The sequence below is a fragment of the Macaca mulatta genome, chromosome 4 (assembly GCF_049350105.2).
Source record: "Macaca mulatta isolate MMU2019108-1 chromosome 4, T2T-MMU8v2.0, whole genome shotgun sequence".
NCBI classification, from domain to species: domain Eukaryota; kingdom Metazoa; phylum Chordata; class Mammalia; order Primates; family Cercopithecidae; genus Macaca; species Macaca mulatta.
In genome coordinates this window covers 152,685,980-152,705,883 of record NC_133409.1, presented here as the reverse complement: position 1 = coordinate 152,705,883, position 19,904 = coordinate 152,685,980, and the positions used below count along the sequence as shown (strand labels likewise).

General features: G+C 44.6%; 1 protein-coding gene and 1 long non-coding RNA gene across 26 annotated transcripts in view; one reads left to right on the top strand and one right to left on the bottom strand.

The window, feature by feature from the left end:
• LOC144340524 (uncharacterized) overlaps positions 1-1,947 on the bottom strand; it is a 49,858-nt gene extending 47,911 nt beyond the window's left edge. The window contains exon 1 of one of the 2 annotated variants that reach the window (XR_013416725.1): positions 1,219-1,947. This is a non-coding gene — a long non-coding RNA (uncharacterized LOC144340524). Of the gene's footprint in view, positions 1-287 lie in introns of both variants that reach the window. The other variant, XR_013416727.1, reaches the window with a different exon arrangement.
• TRIM39 (tripartite motif containing 39) lies at positions 958-18,805 on the top strand. Of its 24 annotated transcripts, none has more exons than XM_078000674.1 (9): positions 1,278-1,341; positions 1,443-1,957; positions 3,969-4,122; positions 4,394-4,853; positions 5,895-5,990; positions 10,514-10,744; positions 14,994-15,016; positions 15,594-15,709; positions 16,786-18,805. In XM_078000674.1, exons 4-9 carry the CDS (start codon positions 4,401-4,403, stop codon positions 17,331-17,333), a joined length of 1,467 nt encoding a protein of 488 aa, XP_077856800.1. In that variant the 5' UTR covers positions 1,278-1,341; positions 1,443-1,957; positions 3,969-4,122; positions 4,394-4,400; the 3' UTR covers positions 17,334-18,805. The 24 variants fall into 24 exon arrangements, with proteins under 24 accessions (XP_077856804.1, XP_077856812.1, XP_077856799.1 ...); XM_015135879.3 differs by lacking the exon at positions 1,278-1,341 and adding an exon at positions 2,455-2,524 and having other exon boundaries at positions 1,488-1,957; positions 3,989-4,122; XM_028846903.2 differs by lacking the exon at positions 1,278-1,341 and adding an exon at positions 2,455-2,635 and having other exon boundaries at positions 1,489-1,957.
• The last annotated feature ends 1,099 nt before the right edge of the window (positions 18,806-19,904 follow it).

The window sequence follows — 19,904 nt, the reverse complement described above, 5'->3', positions numbered from 1 at the left end:
GAGTGCAGTGGCCGGATCTCAGCTCACTGCAAGCTCCGCCTTCCGGGTTTACGCCATTCTCCTGCCTCAGCCTCCCGAGTAGCTGGGACTACAGGCGCCCGCCACCTCGCCCGGCTAGTTTTTTTGTATTTTTTAGTAGAGACGGGGTTTCACTGTGTTAGCCAGGATGGTCTCGATCTCCTGACCTCGTGATCCGCCCGTCTCGGCCTCCCAAAGTGCTGGGATTACAGGCTTGAGCCACCGCGCCCGGCCCGTAAAATCCCCTTAATATCAGTCTCTAGGAAAGCTCATTCTTCATAATCCTTAGAATTGGACCTCCTCTTGTTAATTTCCTTAGTCTAATCACAATCCTCCTGGTTATTTACAAACCGAACGCCAGAAAGGAGGGTTATCAACATCTTATGCGCCACAAATTAACAAATCAAAACCAAATCTCACTCTCCCTCCGAAGCCAAGGCTAAGGAGGCTCACCGCCCAGTTAGTGGCTTTCAAACTACCCTTACAAGTGAGGCATCTTGTGAATTAGAACAACTGCTGCTGCTAAAATCCCTAATGGCTACATAGCAATGTGAAAAAAAGGTATCAAATGTAATTTTCTCAAATTTAATCCTCTTCAATTGTTGGCACAAAAAAAGGAATAATAAAGGTAGACAACTGTAATTAGCATGTGTGATCCCAAATCTTTATACCTTAGATACTGGATATTTTCTACAAGTAAATAGTTTCTGGCTCCCAAGATGAGAGGTTAAATAATGCAGGGTGTTTGTAAACAGCAGCACAACTTACACCGGAAATTAGGGCACTTTCTCACCAAGGAGAGTACATCAAAATTTGCTCATCTCTTTCAATCAATGTTCTCCAGGACTAGTGCTGGGGGCGGGGAGGCGGAGCAAGCTATCTTTTCTACCAGCCGTGTCACACCCCTCCTAGCACTAACCCCTCCTCCTCAGCCTCTTCACACCTCTACCCACTACTAACCCCTCCCCAGCCCCATCACCGCTTCCCGGGCCCCTGACACCTCTCCCAGCATACTCTTCCTGGCCTCATCACCTCACCCACTTCCTCCAAAATCACAGGACCTGCTAAGCTTCCAGCAGCAAGCGAGCAAAGCAGGGAGGCTGTAATGTAAAAGTCCGCAGTCCCTACACAAACACTATCTGCTCCTGCGGAGAAACTCAAGTCACAGCCCCAGAAGAAAGAACAGGCCTGGGCTCTCACCCAGTTAACCAGCGTTTATCCAGCGCACGTGTTGCGGTCGGACCCCATGCGAAGGAGCTAAGGACACAAAGGTGAGCAGCAGAGTCGCGGTTCCAGCTCTCTCCCGGCTCCCACTCCAGCGGGGTAGGTAGATAATTTCGGTAAACTTCGCCAAGCAGGGGCAGGACAAAGAGTATTTGAAGTCTACCCGGGGGAGAACTTACCTAATCCTTGAATGTTAAAAGGCTAAAACTCCACCAGTCGGAAGTGACGTGCCAGCTGAGCCCCGCAGGTCCGCCACGTAATTGGCCGCCGCCACAGCTAGCCACCCTCTCCCCGGACTGGCCCGAAGAGAGGAAAAGTGTGGAAGTCCACAAGCCGCCCTCGCCCCGCCCTCTTCGTCGACTTTCAGCTGCACTGGGGAGCGGCGGCGCCTGGCCAGAGCCGGGGCCTGGAGCCTGGACGGGACAGCCTCGCCGGCCGGGGCGCCCGTCCAGCGCCCTGCGGGCCATGGGCTTCAGCGCTCGAGCACGCGCATGCGCGGGCCTCTATCTCCAGAGGATTCCTCGGGTCACCTGGACGCCAGCATCTCAGCCACCTGCCCCTCTGGGTCCCTTCTTGTCCTTGATTCCTCCTGCTGGTTCTCATCGCCAGCCCTCCTCCACCTCCTCCTTCCGCAGCCACCGCTAGACCCGGCCGCTGCTGCCTGCCGACACCCCAGCTTCCACTGACACGAGCCTCGGCGCGGCTTCCGCTTCCGGCGAGTATTGTGTGTCGCGCCGCGGGGCGGGGGCGAGGGGAGGAGGAAGGAGGGAGGCAGCGCTCCGGCGGCTCCGCGCCCCGCACTCCCGGACCCGAAGCCGGGAAGGTAGGTGCTGTCCCGCCGCCGCGCCCGAGTCTGGGGCCTGCCCCCGCCGGCCGGCTCCGCAAGTCGCGTCCCAGCGCCCCGCGACTGCGTCACCGGCCCCCCGCACGTAACCACAGCTGCCTCCGCCCGCCTCGGGCCCGGGCGGACGTTTTGCCGCCCCGGCGACGTCAGCGCGTCCGGCGTTGCTTGGCTACCCCGCCGTTCCCCCGTCCCGCTGCTGCTCACCTCCCCGGGTGAAACTCTGACGCAGTCACCGCGGGTCTCGGCTGCGTCATAGCGGCGGGCATCCCACCTTCACGTCACACCTCTTCCTCACCTGGACACGCATCCCTCCCTACCCTGCCAGCAACGACGTTTCCTCTTTCCCCTCTCCAATCCCCCTGCCCCAGATCTGGCGGAAGAAAATGGAGACGGGGGTGGGACAGAGTTGTGGACAACCTCTCAGGACAGGGTCGCAAGGTGGGACCCTGAACAGTGGTTTAAACAAAATGAGATCGTCCCTGAAGTTTGCCCTTCAGCTGAGACACAAGGAGTAGAGGGAGACGAAGGACTAACCCAGAGGCACTCAAGGTCTCACTATGACTGTAGTTTAGAGTCCTCTCCATTCTTCCCGAACCCTTTCCCCATTTCTTTCACCACTTCTTTGCCAGTCTAGATCTGTCCTGGTGCCTTACTGTGCATACAGTTCTACTCATCTCAGGTGAGGAGGCCACCTAATTTGTAAAAGACTGAGGAAGGGGTAGGGTCACCACAAGTCAAAGTTGGATTTCCACAGGTAGAGAGAAATCATCTGATTGAACTTCTCTCCTATTGCTGACAGAAAAAATTCAAGTCCAAAGAAGTTATCAGCTCCTACTCCAAACACATTTGTGTGTGCCAACAATATATACAGGAACAATTGTTGTTAACCTACCTCATTACATGGCCACTTATCTCTCAGCACATAGATTTACCAAATTTCCTTCCTTCCAGTAGGTCCCTAGAGAAGGATGGGGGTCAGGAGGAGAAAGGGTTATGGGGATAGATACATCAACTTACCCATGGCTAAAAGTATCGACGTTTTAAGATGGAGTGGGGGACCAGCGTTGTGTTTTATAAATCTCTCTTATGCATTTCCAATTCTTCTGAGGCTGCACTTGAGGGAGATCTCATTGCCTCTTTTCTGTCTCTTAATTCCCAACCACTCCAGAACCTGTTAGTTGGAGACACAGTATGCCCAGGATGTTAGTTATCAATAGTTATATTGAAGGATTCCAGTCACTATAAATAGACTTGTTTCTTTACAAGAAGTTGTTGGCCTGAGCTCAGTAATGTACTATTTAATATAGTTGCCATAATTTATCAGTTTTCAGCAGTTCTGAGTGTCCAAATGAACACAATAGAAATGGAATGTTGCATGAAATATGTTATTCCAAGAAGAGAGCAGACTTCCTTTAGGCTAGTCTGATGGATAAAAGGAAGAATAATTTCAGATTTTCCTGGAAAGAGAAGGTTGCCTTTGCTTCATTCATTCCATTTGTTAGCCTTTAGAACACTGGTATCTAACCTTTTGAATGGGAGGACTCTTTTTACTTATCTGTGGTGGCTGATAAAACAAAAATTATGCATGGACCTTTTGTGGTGGCTGATAGAACAAAAGTTATGCATGGACTTCTTTTTTTTTTAGCTTATCAGCTGTCATTAGTGTCAATGTATTTTATGTCTGGCCCAAGATACTTTTTTTTCCAATGGGCCCAGGGAAGCCAAAAGATTGGATACTGTGGTTTAGAAGAATGAGAGAACAGTGTCAGAGAATCAAGCTTAGACTCCAGTGGATTCATCATAAAGCCCTTATAACATTAAACTTTAAAATATGCTTAATTTAAGAAATGTTAATATTTTTATGACATTTTTTACTTCTCAGATTCCTTTCTTATCTATTAGAAACGTATGTCAAACGAGGATACAGTGGTCTGGAACTATTGGTTCTAAGATACAAGTGGAATGAACCTGGATCAGGAGAAGTATGCTGAGCTAGAGTTGAAGGAAGCTGCTCTTTCTAACAAGAGAAAGCAGAGGTAAGAGACAAGATAGATAAATTGGGGGTTGTGTGTCAGTTTACTAACAAGAAAAAAAGGTTAATGGCTGGGAGTCACAAGTTTTGGAAATGGAGAAACAAAGAGATTGAATTGATTGAAAGAGAAGATGGAGAATAACAAGATTGGGCAAATCTGGAGTTAGGACTTAACAGGGATAAATGTTGGGCCAGGGATGCAAAAAAAAAAAAAAAAAAAAAAAACACCTCCAATTAATATTTTTATTTTTTCTGTCCTCTTCCCCACTCCCAAGTTAAATTATGGCAGAGACAAGTCTGTTAGAGGCTGGGGCCTCTGCAGCCTCTACAGCTGCGGCTTTGGAGAACTTACAGGTGGAGGCAAGCTGCTCTGTGTGCCTGGAGTATCTGAAGGAACCTGTCATCATTGAGTGTGGGCACAACTTCTGCAAAGCTTGCATCACCCGCTGGTGGGAAGACCTAGAGAGGGACTTCCCTTGTCCTGTCTGTCGAAAGACATCCCGCTACCGCAGTCTCCGACCTAATCGGCAACTAGGCAGTATGGTGGAAATTGCCAAGCAGCTCCAGGCCGTCAAGCGGAAGATCCGGGATGAGAGCCTCTGCCCCCAACACCATGAGGCCCTCAGCCTTTTCTGTTATGAGGACCAGGAGGCTGTATGCTTAATCTGTGCAATTTCCCACACCCACCGGGCCCACACCGTTGTGCCACTGGATGACGCTACACAGGAGTACAAGGTGGGGAAGCAGACACATGATGTCAGTGTGGGTAAAAAAGGAGCAGTGGCAGAGGATGAAATACTCCCTAGGTAGAGATCTTAAGCTTCTACTACTCACTTTGTATTCTCAGAGCTGCATATGCAGGGGTACACAGTATGTGTGATCAGTTGTCCTCTAGCCTGAAAAAGAACAATGGTGAGAAGTGTCCAAAAATTTCTATCTGACTTTTGCAATACATATGAGTCTTTTGGGTGAATATTATGAGTCTTATGGGTGAATATTGGTATGTGTGGTCTTGGAAGGTATCATATTTTTCATAAATGAATGAAACCACATGGAAAAGATTAAACTTAGGAGGAACTGAAAAGTCTCATTTCTTCATTCTGCCTGCCTGCTCAGAATGCTCCTTGTTTTCACATTGGTTATTGGGCATAGGTAATATCACTTGAGACTGATACCTGCCAGACTAAGCTGAACCATTCTGTTGTTTGTAGCTTCTCCAGGTAATGGTTAACATGGCATATCATTTAACTTACTGCTGAGACACAGGAAAATGTTTGAATAAAGGGAACAGAGATTAATGTGTTAGCATTTTATCATATACTTTGCTTAATTATGTTACTCTTGAAAACAAGATTTCAGGTAACTTACAGTATAATAACCATGTTTTACAGTATAATGACCATGTTTTTATTTTAGGTGGATAGAGGTGGATGGGAGGACAGGTTTAAAGAAAAATATCAGGTTACAGAAGGTTGCTTTGATGGTAGTAGGCAGTTGTCTCAGTAAGAAAGTGGAAAGAGTTGAGAAAGGACACAGAGTTGGTGACAGCTATCTCAAATTCAGTAAGAGGACAGTTGGGTGAGCAGAGAAGGTGATGTGGACAGACTGTAGGAAATTGACATCCCAAATGACAGGCAAGGAAGGAAATCAGATCAAGAGGCAGTAAGATGGCTAGGAAGCAAATAAATGGTTTAAAACAAATGGTTTAATCTCTGAATGAGAAATGTACCAGTCAACCCCAAATGTCACCTCTCCCACTTCTTCCCTACCCCTCAGGAAAAACTGCAGAAGTGTCTGGAGCCCCTGGAACAGAAGCTGCAGGAGATCACTCGCTGCAAGTCCTCTGAGGAGAAGAAGCCTGGTGAGCTCAAGGTAAAGGCAGGCAATCCCATGTAGGCTGCTCTGAAGGGTATTTGTCTGTGAGGGTATTAACTATACACTATTTAATCCACCAGTTCCAATTCATTAGTAAAATGCAGTTCTTGGCCGGGCATGCTGGCTCACACCTGTAATCCCAGCAATTCTGGAGGCCAAGGTGGGCAGATTGCTTGAGCTCAGGAGTTTGAAACCACCCTGGGCAACATGATGAAACCCTGTCTTTACTAAAAACAAAAAATTAGCCGGGCCTGGTGGCACGTACCTGTGTACAGGTCCCAGCTACTTGGGCGGCTGAGGCAGGAAAATTGCTTGAACCTGGGAGGTGGAGGTTGCAGTGAGCCGAGATCGTACCATTGCACTCCAGCCTGGGCAACAGAGCAAGATTCTGTCTCAAAAAAGAAAGAAAGAAAGAACAATGTAGTTCTCTCAAAAATTATGGTATTTTATTAGGCTTGATTGTCATTAAACATTGTACTTAAATTACTTGTCATGAATTAAGTATTAAGAGGGATTTAAGAGATGAAGAACAGACAGAATATCTTACATCTGGTGAGCTGAGAGAGTTCGTGCCTCTTGGTCTCCTTTTTTTGTTAAAGCAGCAAAGGAGGCTTTCTGCTGAGAAGGCAGGGATGGGAGTTTCTTAGAGGACTTGAAGAGAGGAGAATGTGGAAGATTCACTGGGGAGAAAGGGAAAAGGAGCTGACCAAGAGTCTCAGAAGAACTATCCAATGACATTAGGACCACATTCTTAAAACTCAAGTAAGCTTAAGTATGCTAAATGATGTTGGTCCTAGAATGTTCTTCCCCTCCCCATCCTCCACCATAGGATCCTATTCATCTCTCAGATGGGATGAAAGCCACTTCCTATGCAGCCTTTCCTGACCCTTCAGAAATTAACGTTCTTAATTTTCATACAATTTTGCACCTCTTTTATAGCATTGCCTTATTTTTAGCATGGTATTTTGGTGTCTTGTCTTTCTTCTGTTGAACAGTGAACAATTATCATTTGTAGCAAAAATAACTAGAATTGAGTCCTATGCATTAATTCATTAGATATCCATGACATAGGGTTGTTAGGGTCTTGAAGTTCAGGCCAAATTGGGATAAGTGAGACATAGAAAAGCTACGAGAAAGAGACAGAAGGAAATCCTGAGGCCATCTTTAGTAAGATGTAGGAGTAAACTTAGATATTCTTTAAGGTAGGTATTATTACCTTCAGCTTACACAGAAGGAAATGGACCTTGAGTAAGTGACTAGTCCAAGATCATGAAGCCAGTAAGTGGCAAAACCAGGAATGCTAGTTCTTTGTGAATCAGTAAATATTTGTTAAGCTCCTGGTTTAGGCCAAACCCTGTATTTGACACTGGGGAACAATGATGAGCCAAAACACAGTTCCTGCCCTCCTTGAGCTTAAAGTTAAGTGGAGAAAATTAGTAATGGCACAAAATGCACAGGTGCAAGTTCATAAGAAGACAACATAGAAATTTGGCCTCCTTAAAGGTTTCCCAAAGAATGATGAGTTTTTAAGAGTTGACGTAGGGATCACCAGAAGCTAAATACAAGTTTTGATTCATAGAAACATGAATTTTTAAATGAATGACAACATTTCATCAGAAAGCAAGTATTATTACCTTAGTGCCTTACCCATTTTAGCAAAGTAAGCATTTGAAATTTTAAAAATTTGAACCAATTTTGGTTACAAACGTGAACTTTTAGTTTTTTGTTCTTTTAGAGGCCTTCTGAGAAATCTAAAAATATGAAAATGGTGCTTATTGCTAGTCATTAGCTTTCTTCTTCATGTTGGTCATCTTCTTGAAGGTAAAGAATAGAGATGGAAATATACTTTTTTAAAACCTTCTAAATGCTTAAACAGAAATGTCATGTTTTTTTTTAAATTGTAAATTGTCATGTCAGTGATCTCCAAAACTACCACCAACATTCCTCTTGTGACCATTTGAATTCTCCCTCCTTCTCCCTCATCAGACTCAATGCCCCTTTTAAAAATAATTTGTAATTATGCTGAACTGAAAATTGCAGGTAAAATAACCTATGTGCATAATTTTAAATTTTAAAGAGTCTATCATGTCCAAATGTAATGAAACATAATTGATGATAAAATGTGGTATGTAATATTTGGGCATGACTACCCTGAAAGACTTTACAGTATAGCTGGTTATATGCTTGCACCTATATGTGTCATTATCAGCAACATATAAATACAAATTCAGACTGAGATGGATGTGTGCCAATGTGATTGAAACACTAAGTAGCTTAGCTCTTGGTGATACGATTTTTCATAATAATAACTTTTGGTAAAGTTCTAAGTATAACAGAATATAATCTTGTGTTTTATTTAGCTATTGCTGAAAAATTTATGTATGGTAAAACCATGTAAGAATTACTCTGTGTTTATACTACATAAAATGATATTCAAGCCCAAGCCTATGTTTTTGAATACCCAGCAGAACATTAGAAAATGTTGCAGGTCAGTTCACTATGCCGGATTGTCATTGGAGGAGTGCTAGCGTCATTGTCAGGAACTTCCCCAACTATGGAAAACAAGAAGATGTGCCCATTTCCAGAATATCCTCAGAGGGTGATAACACCTTCATTAAGAACCACTGCCCTAAAATATAGAGTGAAAAAAAGAGAAGAGATTACTGGTTTATAAGAGGAAGAGCCTTTTTGCTTCCTATTTATCACAGTCATAAATGTTAAACTTGCACCCCTACCTAAACAAACACACATGCATACACACACACACACACACACACACACACACACACACACACAAAGGCTGTGTTTTATTGAGGGCAAATGTGAGAATATGTTTTGTTCAGATGTACACTGAGAAGGCAGTGGTGGAAAGTGAAGTAGCAAGTGGCCCTAAACTAGAAGAGCTGGTCAGCTTCTGCCAGGAACTAGCTTGAATCCACAAATGCCACGCTTGTCAGGCCCATCCTGGCTTTGCGTCCCCACCCTCTCTTCACCCTCAGGCCTGCCTTTCGTTCCCTATCCACTTCCTTCTAGAGTCCCAGTCTCTGCTTCTCACTTTGCTTCACCATCAGTCACATGATGCTTGGGGAATTCTTTCTTTAGGGAGATCACTATTTGTTGTAGTGTAGATGCAGAAGAGAGAATGTACTGATAATTCTCAGAAAGTGTTATGGCTGGTGTTTGAATCCTGTATTACCAAATTTCAGAAATGTTAGAGGCCCAATGTTAGAGTCTATGTGCTGGCTTAGAGAAAGCATGTTTCAAATTTCAAGAAACTAAATTACTAACAAACTTCTGTAACCTGTTTCTGGGGTAGGAATTGCCAATTCTCTGAAGTGACTTGAAACAATTTAACAAGTTCAGCCCTGAAATCTACATATGTATATTTTATAATAACCCATAGAATTCTTACTGATTCTTGTATTTTCACAGTTCTCTGGTTTTTATCTGGTGGATGTGTTGCAATATGCAAAAGATGACAATCTTATTTTTAACTTTTTAGTATTTGTACTTTCCTTTTCGTTTCATTGTTTTTCATGTTTGTTTTGAGACAGAATCTCACCCAGGCTGGAGTGCAGTAGTAATCACAGCACACTAACTCAAACTCCAGGGTTCCAGCCATCCATCCTCTTGTCTCAGCTTTTTGAGTAGCTAGGACTGCAGATGTGCATTGCCACGCCCGACTAATTTTTTTTTTCTTTTTAGTTGAAACAAGGTCTCACTGTTTTCTAGGTTGGTCTTGGACTCTTGGCCTCAAGTGATCCCCTCACCTGGGCCTCCTAAGCACTAAGCTTACAGGCATGAGCCACCATGCTCAGCCTGTACTTTCCTTTTCTCGACCGATTGAATTAACTAGAACTTTACAGTTGATAATAACACAGATATCTCTGATATCTGTAATAGTGCATGTCATCATATTATTGAGTTTTTTATCTTAAGTTAAAAAAAAAAAAATATATATATATATATATATATATATATATATGTCCCCAGTGGTCTTCACTACCAAGTCATCAGTAGGGGAGTGATAGTGATGGAGCCATTCTTTACAGAAGGAAATTCCAGTGGAATAAAACATGAGTGTTCTGTTAAACCATTTTCTCTCATTTTCTTTCTTCCTTTCTGTCTGTCCATCTTTCTGTCTTTCTGTCTTGTCATTCTTGTCTTTCTTGTCTTTGTCTGTCTTGTCTTCCCTGTCTTGTTAAACCATTTTCTCTCATTTTCTTTCTTTCTTTCTTTTTTCTTTCTTTCTTTCTGTCTTTCTCTCTGTCTTTCTGTCTTGTCTATTTTTTGTAGAGTTGGGGTTTCACCATGTTGCCTAGGCTGGTCTCGAACTCCTGATCCCAAGCAATCCACCTCCCTTAGCCTGGAATTACAGGCATGCGTCACCACACCCAGCCTTTGTTAAACCATTTTCGGTGAAACTGGAAGTCTGTGTTAATTCATACATATGGTGGGTGAGAGAAAGGCTTCCTTATACCACACTGACCCTGCTGATATAACATCTTCCCTCTTCTCAGAGACTAGTGGAAAGTCGCCGACAGCAGATCTTAAGGGAGTTTGAAGAGCTTCACAGGCGGCTGGATGAAGAGCAGCAGGTGTTGCTTTCACGACTAGAAGAAGAGGAACAGGACATTCTGCAGCGACTCCGAGAAAATGCTGCCCACCTTGGGGACAAGCGCCGGGACCTGGCCCACTTGGCTGCAGAGGTGGAGGGCAAGTGCTTACAGTCGGGCTTCGAGATGCTTAAGGTTCGACCTTTGCCCCTGCATAGCCCCTCAGGCCGAGTGCAGTGTAGCTTTGCATAGGCTGTTTTGTCAGCCTGGGATACTCATTCTTCTGCTCTGCTTCCCTAAATCCCGTTCTTTCTGCCAGGTGTACTTAAAGGGTCTTTGGTACAGAAAAGCTGATCTGATTTCTCCCATCCCCTTCTAATCATTTTTGTGTTCTTATCTCTTGTCAGCAATTATGTGCTTAATCTGTTCCAAAGAAAAGATTCATTCTTTTGAAAAGAGGGAAGTCTAGCCTGAGTTAGTGAAAAACTATGCATTAAAAATTTTGTAAATGCAGTTACCATTACTTTTAAGTCCTGAAATTTGATTTATGTACTGCTGAAAAAGAAACATAGTTTAAAGGATACAGGCATGCCTCAGAGATATTGTGGGTTCAGTTCCAGACCACTTCAATAAAGCGAGTATCTTGATAAAGCAAGTCACATTAATTTGTTGGGTTTCCTAGTGGAATAATAATCTTTTTGCTGGTGGAAGGTCTTGTATCAATATTGACTGATCAAGGTGGTGGTTGCTGAAGATTGGGGCGACTGTGACAATTTCTTAAGACAACAACGAAGTTTACTTTCGACTCTTCCTTTTATGAAAGATATCTCTGAGCATGTGATGCTGTTTAATAGCGTTATACTCACAGTAGAACTTCTTTGAAAATCTTTGAAAACCCACATTTGTAGTTACTTACACCACTGAAGTTTTGAACCCCTAAAAGTCATCCATAAGGGTTGGAATAGACTTCTTCTAAATGCCTGTTAATATTGATATTTTGGCTTCTTTTCACAAATCACGAATGTTCTTAATGGCAACTAGAATGGTGAATCCTTACCAGAAAGCCTTCATTTTACTTTGCCCAGTTCTATCAGAAAAATCACTATTTATAGAAGCTTTATGAAATATATTTATTAAGTAAGACTTGAAAGTCAAAATTACTTCTTGATCCATGGGCTGCCAATTGGATGTTGTATTAGCAGACACGAAAACAACTTGAGTGTCATTTTACATCTCTATCAGAACTTTTGGGTGATCAAGTGCCTTGTCAATGAGCAGTAATATTTTGAAAGGAATCTTTTTTCTGAGCAGTAGGTCTCAACTTAAAATTTTCAGTGAAGGGTTGAACACAGTGGCTTATCCCTGTAATCCTAGCACTTTGGTAGACCAAGGCAGGTGGATTGCCTGAGGTCAGGAGTTTGAGACCAGCCTGGCCAACATGGTGAAACCCCATCTCTACTAAAAATACAAAAATTAGTTGGGCATGGTGGCGGGCGCCTGTAATCCCAGCTACTTGGGAGACTGAGGCAGGAGAATCACTTGAACCCGAGAGGCGGAGGTTGCAATGAGCTAAGATCATGCCATTGCACTCCCGCCTGGGTGACAAGAGTGAAACTCCATCCCCCAAAAAAAAATTTCAGTAAAGGCTAGGCACAGTGGCTCACATCTGTAATCCTAGCACTCTGGGAGGTCGAGCCAGGAGGATTGTTTAAGGCCAGGAATTCGAGACCAGTCTGGGCAATATAGCAGGACCCTATCTGTACAAAAAGTAATTTTTTTAAATTTAAAACATTCAGTATACCATGCTGTAAACAGGCTTTGTTGTTCCATTTCTAGAGCACAGGGGAAGTAGATTTAGCATAATTCTTTTTTTTTTTTTTTTTTTGAGACGGAGTGTTGCTCTGTTGCCCAGGCTGGAGTACAGTGGCCAGATCTCAGCTCACTGCAAGCTCCGCCTCCCGGGTTCACGCCATTCTCCTGCCTCAGCCTCCCAAGTAGCTGGGACTACAGGCGCCTGCCACCGCATCTGGTTAATTTTTTGTATTTTTAGTGAAGACTGGGTTTCACCATGTTAGCCAGGATGGTCTCGATCTCCTGACCTCGTGATCCACCCGTCTCGGCCTCCCAAAGTGCTGGGATTACAGGCTTGAGCCATCGCACCCGGCCAGCATAATTCTTAAGAGTCTTAGGATTTTTGAAATGGTAAGTGAGCACTGGTTTCAACTTAAACTCACCAGCTGCCCTTGCTTCTAGTAAGAGAGTCATCCTGTCCTTTAAAGCTTTGAAGCCAGACATTGACTTCTCTCTAACTGTGAAAGCCCTGGATAGCACCTCCTTCAATAGAAGGCTGTTTTGTTTACATTGAAAATGTGTTGTTTAGTGTAGCCACCTTCATCAATAATCTTGGCAAGATCTTCTGGATAACTTGCTGCAGCTTCTGCATCAGCACTTGCTGCTTCTCCTTGCACATTTTTGTTACAGAGATGGCTTCTTTTCTTGAACCTTTTGCCTTCAAACTAATACCTAACTTTAAACTTTTCTTCTGCAGCTTCCTTACCTCTCTCAGCTTTCATAGAACTGAAGAGAGTTAGAGCCTTGCTGTGGATTGGGCTTTGGCTTAAGAGAATCATGTGATCTTATATCCAGATCACTAAAATTTTCTCCATCTCAGCAATAAAGCTGTTTCACTTTATCATCATTCATGTGTTCACTGGAGTAGCACTTTTAAGTTTCTTCAGTAACTTTTCCTTAGCATTCACAGCCTGGCTTGCTGTTTGGCACAATAGGCCTAGCTTTTAGCCCATCTTGGCTTTCAATGTGCCTTTCTCACTAAGCTTAAACATTTCTAGGTTTTGATTTAAAGTGAGAGACATGTGACTCTTCTTTCACTTGAACACTTAGAGGCCATTGCAGGATTATTAATTGATATAATTTTAATATTGTTGTGTGTGTCTCAGGGAATAGGGAGGCCAGGGGAGATGGAGAAAGATGAGGGAATGGCTGGTAGTGGATCAGTTAGAACACATAAAATATATTTATCAATTAAGTTGTTTGTCTTATATGGATGCAGTTCACAGTGCCCCAAAACGATTACAATAGTAACATCAAAGATCACTGATCAAGATCATACTAGATATAATAATGAAAAAGTGTGAAATATTGTGGGAATTACCAAAATGTGACACAGAGACACGAAGTGAGCACATGCTGTTGGAAAACATGGTGCCAGTAGACTTGCTCAACACAGGTTGCCACAAACCATCTAGCTGAAAAACACTCAGTGTCAACAAAACACAATAAAATGAAGTGCAATAAAATGAGGTATGCCTGAAATTATGTTTAAATAATATATTGCTTTTGTTATGTATATATCAATAATACCTCTAAAATATTTGAAATACTTTGTTCTCTTCAGTAAATGAATGGTGTTAGCAAAACTGTAGGGAACATATTTTTTATCTTAGAGATTAGATTACCAGCATTTGACAGTGAGGCTTCATTGTACACTTATTTTTGTGTTACGTATTGCTTGGTGTTTGTTCCTGTGTCCTTTCATGTATGTGTGTTCTGCCTTCCACATTAAACTGGGAAATCCTTGTGGGACAGAGATTTGTCTTCTTTGTCTTCTGGATCCCAAATATTCACAAATCAGTATTAGCACACAGTTATTAATGTGTTTATTCTTCCTTTTTTTTTCTTTTTTTTGAGATGGAGTCTTGCTCTGTTGCTCAGGCTGGAGTGCAGTGGTGCGATCTTGGCTCACTGCAACCTTTGCCTCCCGGGTTCAAGCAATTCTTCTGCCTCAGCCTCCCGAGTAACTGGGATTACAGGCACACACCCCCACACCCGGCCAATTTTGTATTTTTAGTAGAGACAGGGTTTCACCATGTTCGCCAGGCTGGTCTTAAACTCCTGATCTCAAGTGATCCACCCGCCTTGGCCTCCCAAAGTGCTCGGATTGCAGGCGTGAGCTACTGTGCCTGGCTAGTTATTAATGTTTATTAACCAATGCAAGACAGGGAATACCAAACCGTAACAGGAATGTGTGATTTGTTCCAATGCCACCAGTCTGGAACTCTATACTGATCCTCAAGGAGACTGAGATATGTGGTTGGTACTTGGGGGACCAGAGTAAAGAACTGACACAATCCCTGTCCCTGGTAGGGAGCTCCCAGCATCCTTGAGGAGCAAAGACAAGCATAAAAGAAATCATTTGGAAGTGATATAAATGACCAGGCTTCATGATGACCGAAAGTTGAAAGTAGGGATTAGGTTGGGAGAAGTGCCCTCAGGTCCCCCTGGAGCTCTTCTTGCATTGCGTGACCCTCAGTTTATCCTATGCCTGTTTCATAGCTGTGGAACTTTTGGGAGGAGGGGGAACCTTTTGCCTTCAGGACCACTGAATACCAGGACCAATACTGCTTTCTTTTCTCCTTCCTTCTAGGATGTCAAAAGTACCCTGGAAAAGTAAGTGATTGTTGTATCTCTTTCAGTGAGTTAGGTCTTGGCTTAGAGAGGAGGGGTACAGTCAGGAGTTTGGGTTGGGGGTAAGGTTGGGAAAGTCATGTAGTGTCTGAGCAGGGTATGGGAGAATGTTCATTGTGCCCATGATGCCAGGTAGAGAACAAATTATTGGGAAGAATAATCCCTTTTCCCCTTTGAACATCAGGACTTCTTGAGAAGGAGAATGATAAGGCAGAACCAGATTCTACTTGTGCCAGTGGATGGAATTATGTCCGAACAAGATGGAAGGAGGAAGGGGTTGGGAGAACAGGGAGGGCAATCATCCATTTGCATGAAATATAGGAATATTCCTAGAAAGTTCAGAGGCTCACTCTCAAAATGAGGATCTGTCCACGGGATCATAAGGCTCTCCTTGGATTAGTAAAAGAAAGCAACAGGTGAGCTCTTCAGGGAGGAGGAAGAAAGTGGAAAGATGGAGAATTTTCATTTCTCCCTAAAGATGTTAACATCTGAATAGTCACTTGGCTGGAGCTTCTCCCTAACTCTGCCCTTTCTTCCCCTATCTCCCTATCCCTCCTAGATGTGAGAAGGTGAAGACCATGGAGGTGACTTCAGTATCCATAGAGCTGGAAAAGAACTTCAGCAATTTCCCCCGACAGTACTTTGCCCTAAGGAAAATCCTTAAACAGCTAATTGGTGAGTTGTTCCCAAAAGGAAACTAGAAGGAACCACTAGAGAGAAGAAAGCTTTTAGGTCCTGCCTTATATGGGTTTCAGTTATCCCATCTCTCACTTTTCTTACTCCCACCCACACCTACCCCTTTATCTGGCTTTTAGTCTCACCCTGAGTCACAGAACTTGGAGTGAGAGGAAGCCTTAAGTGTTACCTACTCTTAGGTGCATACTTTTTCAAGGCCCAGAAAGGTTAAATAATTTGCCAAAGATTGGGTAGAGTGATTATATAATTTACCACGTAAACTTGCATAACCTTGAATGGCCGGGCGCGGTGGCTCACATCTGTAATCCCAGCACTTTGGGAGGCCAAGACTGGTGGATCACTTGAGGTCAGGAGTTTGAGATCAGCCTGGCCAACATGGTGAAACCCCATCTCTACTAAAAATATAAAAATTAGCCAGATGTGGTAGTGGGCGCCTGTAATCCCAACTCCTCTGGAGGCTAAGGCAGGAGAACTGCTTGAACCTCGGAAGCAGAGGTTGCAGTGAGCTGAGATCGCACCACTGCACTCCAGACTAGAGGATAGAGTGAGACTCCATCTCAAAAAAAAAAAAGGAAAGAAAGAAACTGAAAGGGAGTGTCATTATATTAATGTGAATATGCAGGGATAAATAGTCATAAACCAGGCCAGTGACACATGGTCACCCTATCCCTAGACCATATGCTGTCTTGCTCTGCATCCTTCTTAACACTTTCTGTTTTTTCTGCCTCTCAGACTACACCTTGTACTTCTCTATGTAGTTAGATAAATGATAATGTCAGAGGGAGATGAAGAGAGGACCAGGCGGGAACCTACATTACCAGCCACTGCAGACTCAAGAGATTATTATCTGTTTACTTTAGGGTCAGTGTGAGAAGTGAGCCATTGCTTTCTCCCCTCCCTTAGGTGACACCATGGATTGAGAAAGTTAACCAAACCGTGTTGTTCTGGGGACCTTTAAGGGACCAGGCTCTGTAAAGGCAGGCTGGAAGAGTGAGGCAGGGGCATTTAGCTATTCCCATCCTCATCTAGCTCCCCACTCTGGCTTCTCCCGCCAGCGGATGTGACCCTGGACCCTGAGACAGCTCATCCTAACCTAGTCCTGTCGGAGGATCGTAAGAGCGTCAAGTTCGTGGAGACAAGACTCCGGGATCTCCCTGACACACCAAGGCGTTTCACCTTCTACCCTTGCGTCCTGGCTACTGAGGGTTTCACCTCAGGTCGACACTACTGGGAGGTGGAGGTGGGCGACAAGACCCACTGGGCAGTGGGTGTATGCCGGGACTCCGTGAGCCGAAAGGGCGAGTTGACTCCACTCCCTGAGACTGGCTACTGGCGGGTGCGGCTATGGAATGGGGACAAATATGCGGCCACCACCACACCTTTTACCCCTTTGCACATCAAAGTGAAACCCAAGCGGGTAGGCATATTCCTAGACTATGAGGCCGGCACACTGTCTTTCTACAATGTCACAGACCGCTCTCATATCTACACCTTCACTGATACTTTTACTGAGAAACTTTGGCCCCTCTTCTACCCAGGCATCCGGGCTGGACGGAAGAATGCTGCACCACTTACCATCAGGCCCCCAACAGATTGGGAGTGACAGGTTGGGATGTGGGAATAATTGGGGTGAGGCAGGGTCAAGTGCTACGGGCCTCCTTCCTGTGTCCTGCTGGAACGTCTTCGTGTCCACCTGGTTCCAGTCCTGAATCATCATGGAGAAACACCTCGGTTTCTAGGATGGTTTTGTGTGGAGAAGGAGGTAGGACTGGGCTGGATGAGACAGCACAGCTGTGACTCCCTCCTAACTGTCAGGGTGGGGAGCTGGTTCCCAGAGGATTGTCTACCCTGAAGTCCATCAGGTTTTCTGTTGCACAAGGACGGGTTGGAAAGGAAGGAGAGGCTTTTCCAGAAACAAAATCTGTGAGGGTCTGACTTGCTCAAACCAGAGGAGGAAACAGAAACCCCTGCACATCTTTTTAGGGAGTTCTTTGACCCAGGATAGTCTTGCTTCTTGAGGTAGATCACAGGGGTCTGTGTACCTCTAAATTCAAGAAAGATGAATGACAGATGCTCTCATGGGTCTAGATGTTGAGGAGTTTTTCTGAGGGCAGAGATTGGACATCAACAAGGCTAGAAGGAAGGTCAGGGAAGTGGGCTAAAGGAACAGATTCCTAGAGATTAATAAAGGGGAGGGAGGTTTCTTTGGTCTTCTATTTTAAAGGTAAGATTGCCATTATGGGTAGGATTGACCAGAGGTAGGAATGTGGGGAGAAGGAAAGGTTGAAAGGAAAGCAGAGAACCCAGGTCCCTGCCTCAGCATTCAGCAGAGTTGGCTTATTGCTTGCCTCTTTATACCAATAAGTCAGTCACTTTGCTCCTCTCCAGGGGCAAGGTGGAAGAGATCCTGCAAGACACATCTATCCTCTCACGGTGTTCCCAAGGGAACTTGGAAAGGAGAGTCAGGTATTAGAGGAAAGAGAAGGGTATTTGTATCCAAAGCCCTGGCCTTAAAGAATGTTACTAAGTAGCTACCCCCAAATTGTCAGCCTTGTTACCTGGCCAAGGTGTCCAAGCCAGAAAGGAAGAAAGGTAGTGGAGTCCTTCTCACTCTAAGACAGTGGGAGAGGGTGGTATATAGGGAAGGGCCAGATAGGCAACTTCCTTTGGCCTGTGTGCATCTGGCCTGGAACTGGTGTTAACAAAAGCCAGGTTTTTGCTTGTTTGTTGCCATCCCTCACCCTTTGCCATTTCCCTTTTCAGAGAATGTAAATGATTTTCATGTTAGGCCAAAATAAACAACTTATAGGGTACATATGTTGTCATAAAAGGTAAAAGTGATGCATGCCAAACCAAACTAAACCAATTTGGATTATCTGCTGTTCGGGTAATCTTCACAGAAATGACTGAGAGAAGAATCTGCAGTTTATTGAGGGCATTTCAGTTCCTCCTACCACCTCAACAGGACTTTGTCCAGACTCTCCTCCTCTTACCTTTGTGCCTTGACTGTGGTTCTTTGTGGCAAGATACTTTGGTTGGTTAAAATAATATGGAACAAAGGATCCACTGAAGTGATCTCTGTGTTGTGTGGTCATTTGGTGACAGCCTTGTACTGATGTGTAAGAATCACTGGGTGTTCACATGCATGTTCCTGGGTCTCACCCTTAGTGGTTAGTCAAGGTCTGGGGTGGGCCTGGGCATCTACATTTTATTTATGAGACAGAGTCTCACTCTGTCACCCAGGCTGGGGTGCAGTGGTGTGATAGCTTACTGCAACCTCCGCCTCCCAGGTTCAAGCGATTCTCCTGTCTCAGCCTCCAGAGTAGCTGGGACTATAGGCATGCAGTACCACACCCGGCTAATTTTAGTAGAGACAGGGTTTTGCTATGTTGGCCAGACTGGTCTCGAACCCCTGAACTCAAGTAATCTGCCTGCCTCCACCACCCAAAGTGCTGGGATTACAGGTGTGAGCCACCGCACCCAGCCTACATCTACATTTTAAACACACCTCTCTCATTTGAGTCTGAGGACCCTTGTGAAACTAGTTCCAGAGGAGGTTTCAGCCTGTCCTTCCTCCCAGCTGGAGCCCTGCTTGTCTGCCCCCGCCTGGCACCAGGTCTGAGAGTGGAGAGAAGTCTTATCCTCTCCTGACTTATGCTGCCCTCCCCATCTCAGGGTTCATTCATCTTCTCCAATTCACGTCCCTCTGCTTCTCACTTCAGTAACTGATAGTCACTGTGAGTCACAGGACACCAGACAGAAGAAATGGAAGATAGAAGAGGTCAGAGGGAGGGGTGTGAGGTGAAGTTTCAGCGACAGGGGATGCTGTTGACAGATTTCTGTGCTGTACCTAAGCCTAGGAGTTAGAAACCATTCACTCAGAAAGTGAAGATCACCTACTGTGTGTCCAGCACTGCATAACAGGAAGTGTTTCTTTGGTAGGTGGAATAGTAGGAGTAAACTGCTTTCTGAGGATCAGGAGTCCTTTTCCCTCCCTCCAGCACCCTTATGATCCTTCCCACTTTCACCCCCACTGGCACCAGTGCTTTTTTTTAAATGTATTACCTCTGTGCTGTCCCTCTGTAGATCTTACAGGCATCTGCCTCTGACTTCAGGAGAGTAGAGCAGAAGCTCTAGCTGGGTATAAATTGCACATAACCATCTCCCTTACCTA

Coding starts and splice junctions, on each gene's coding strand:
- TRIM39 (XM_078000672.1), top strand. CDS start 4,401: ATGGCAGAGACAAGTCTGTTAGAGGCTGGGGCCTCTGCAGCCTCTACA. Junction 4,854..5,894: donor ACGCTACACAGGAGTACAAG/GTGGGGAAGCAG, acceptor CCTACCCCTCAG/GAAAAACTGCAGAAGTGTCT. Junction 10,745..14,993: donor CGGGCTTCGAGATGCTTAAG/GTTCGACCTTTG, acceptor CCTTCCTTCTAG/GATGTCAAAAGTACCCTGGA.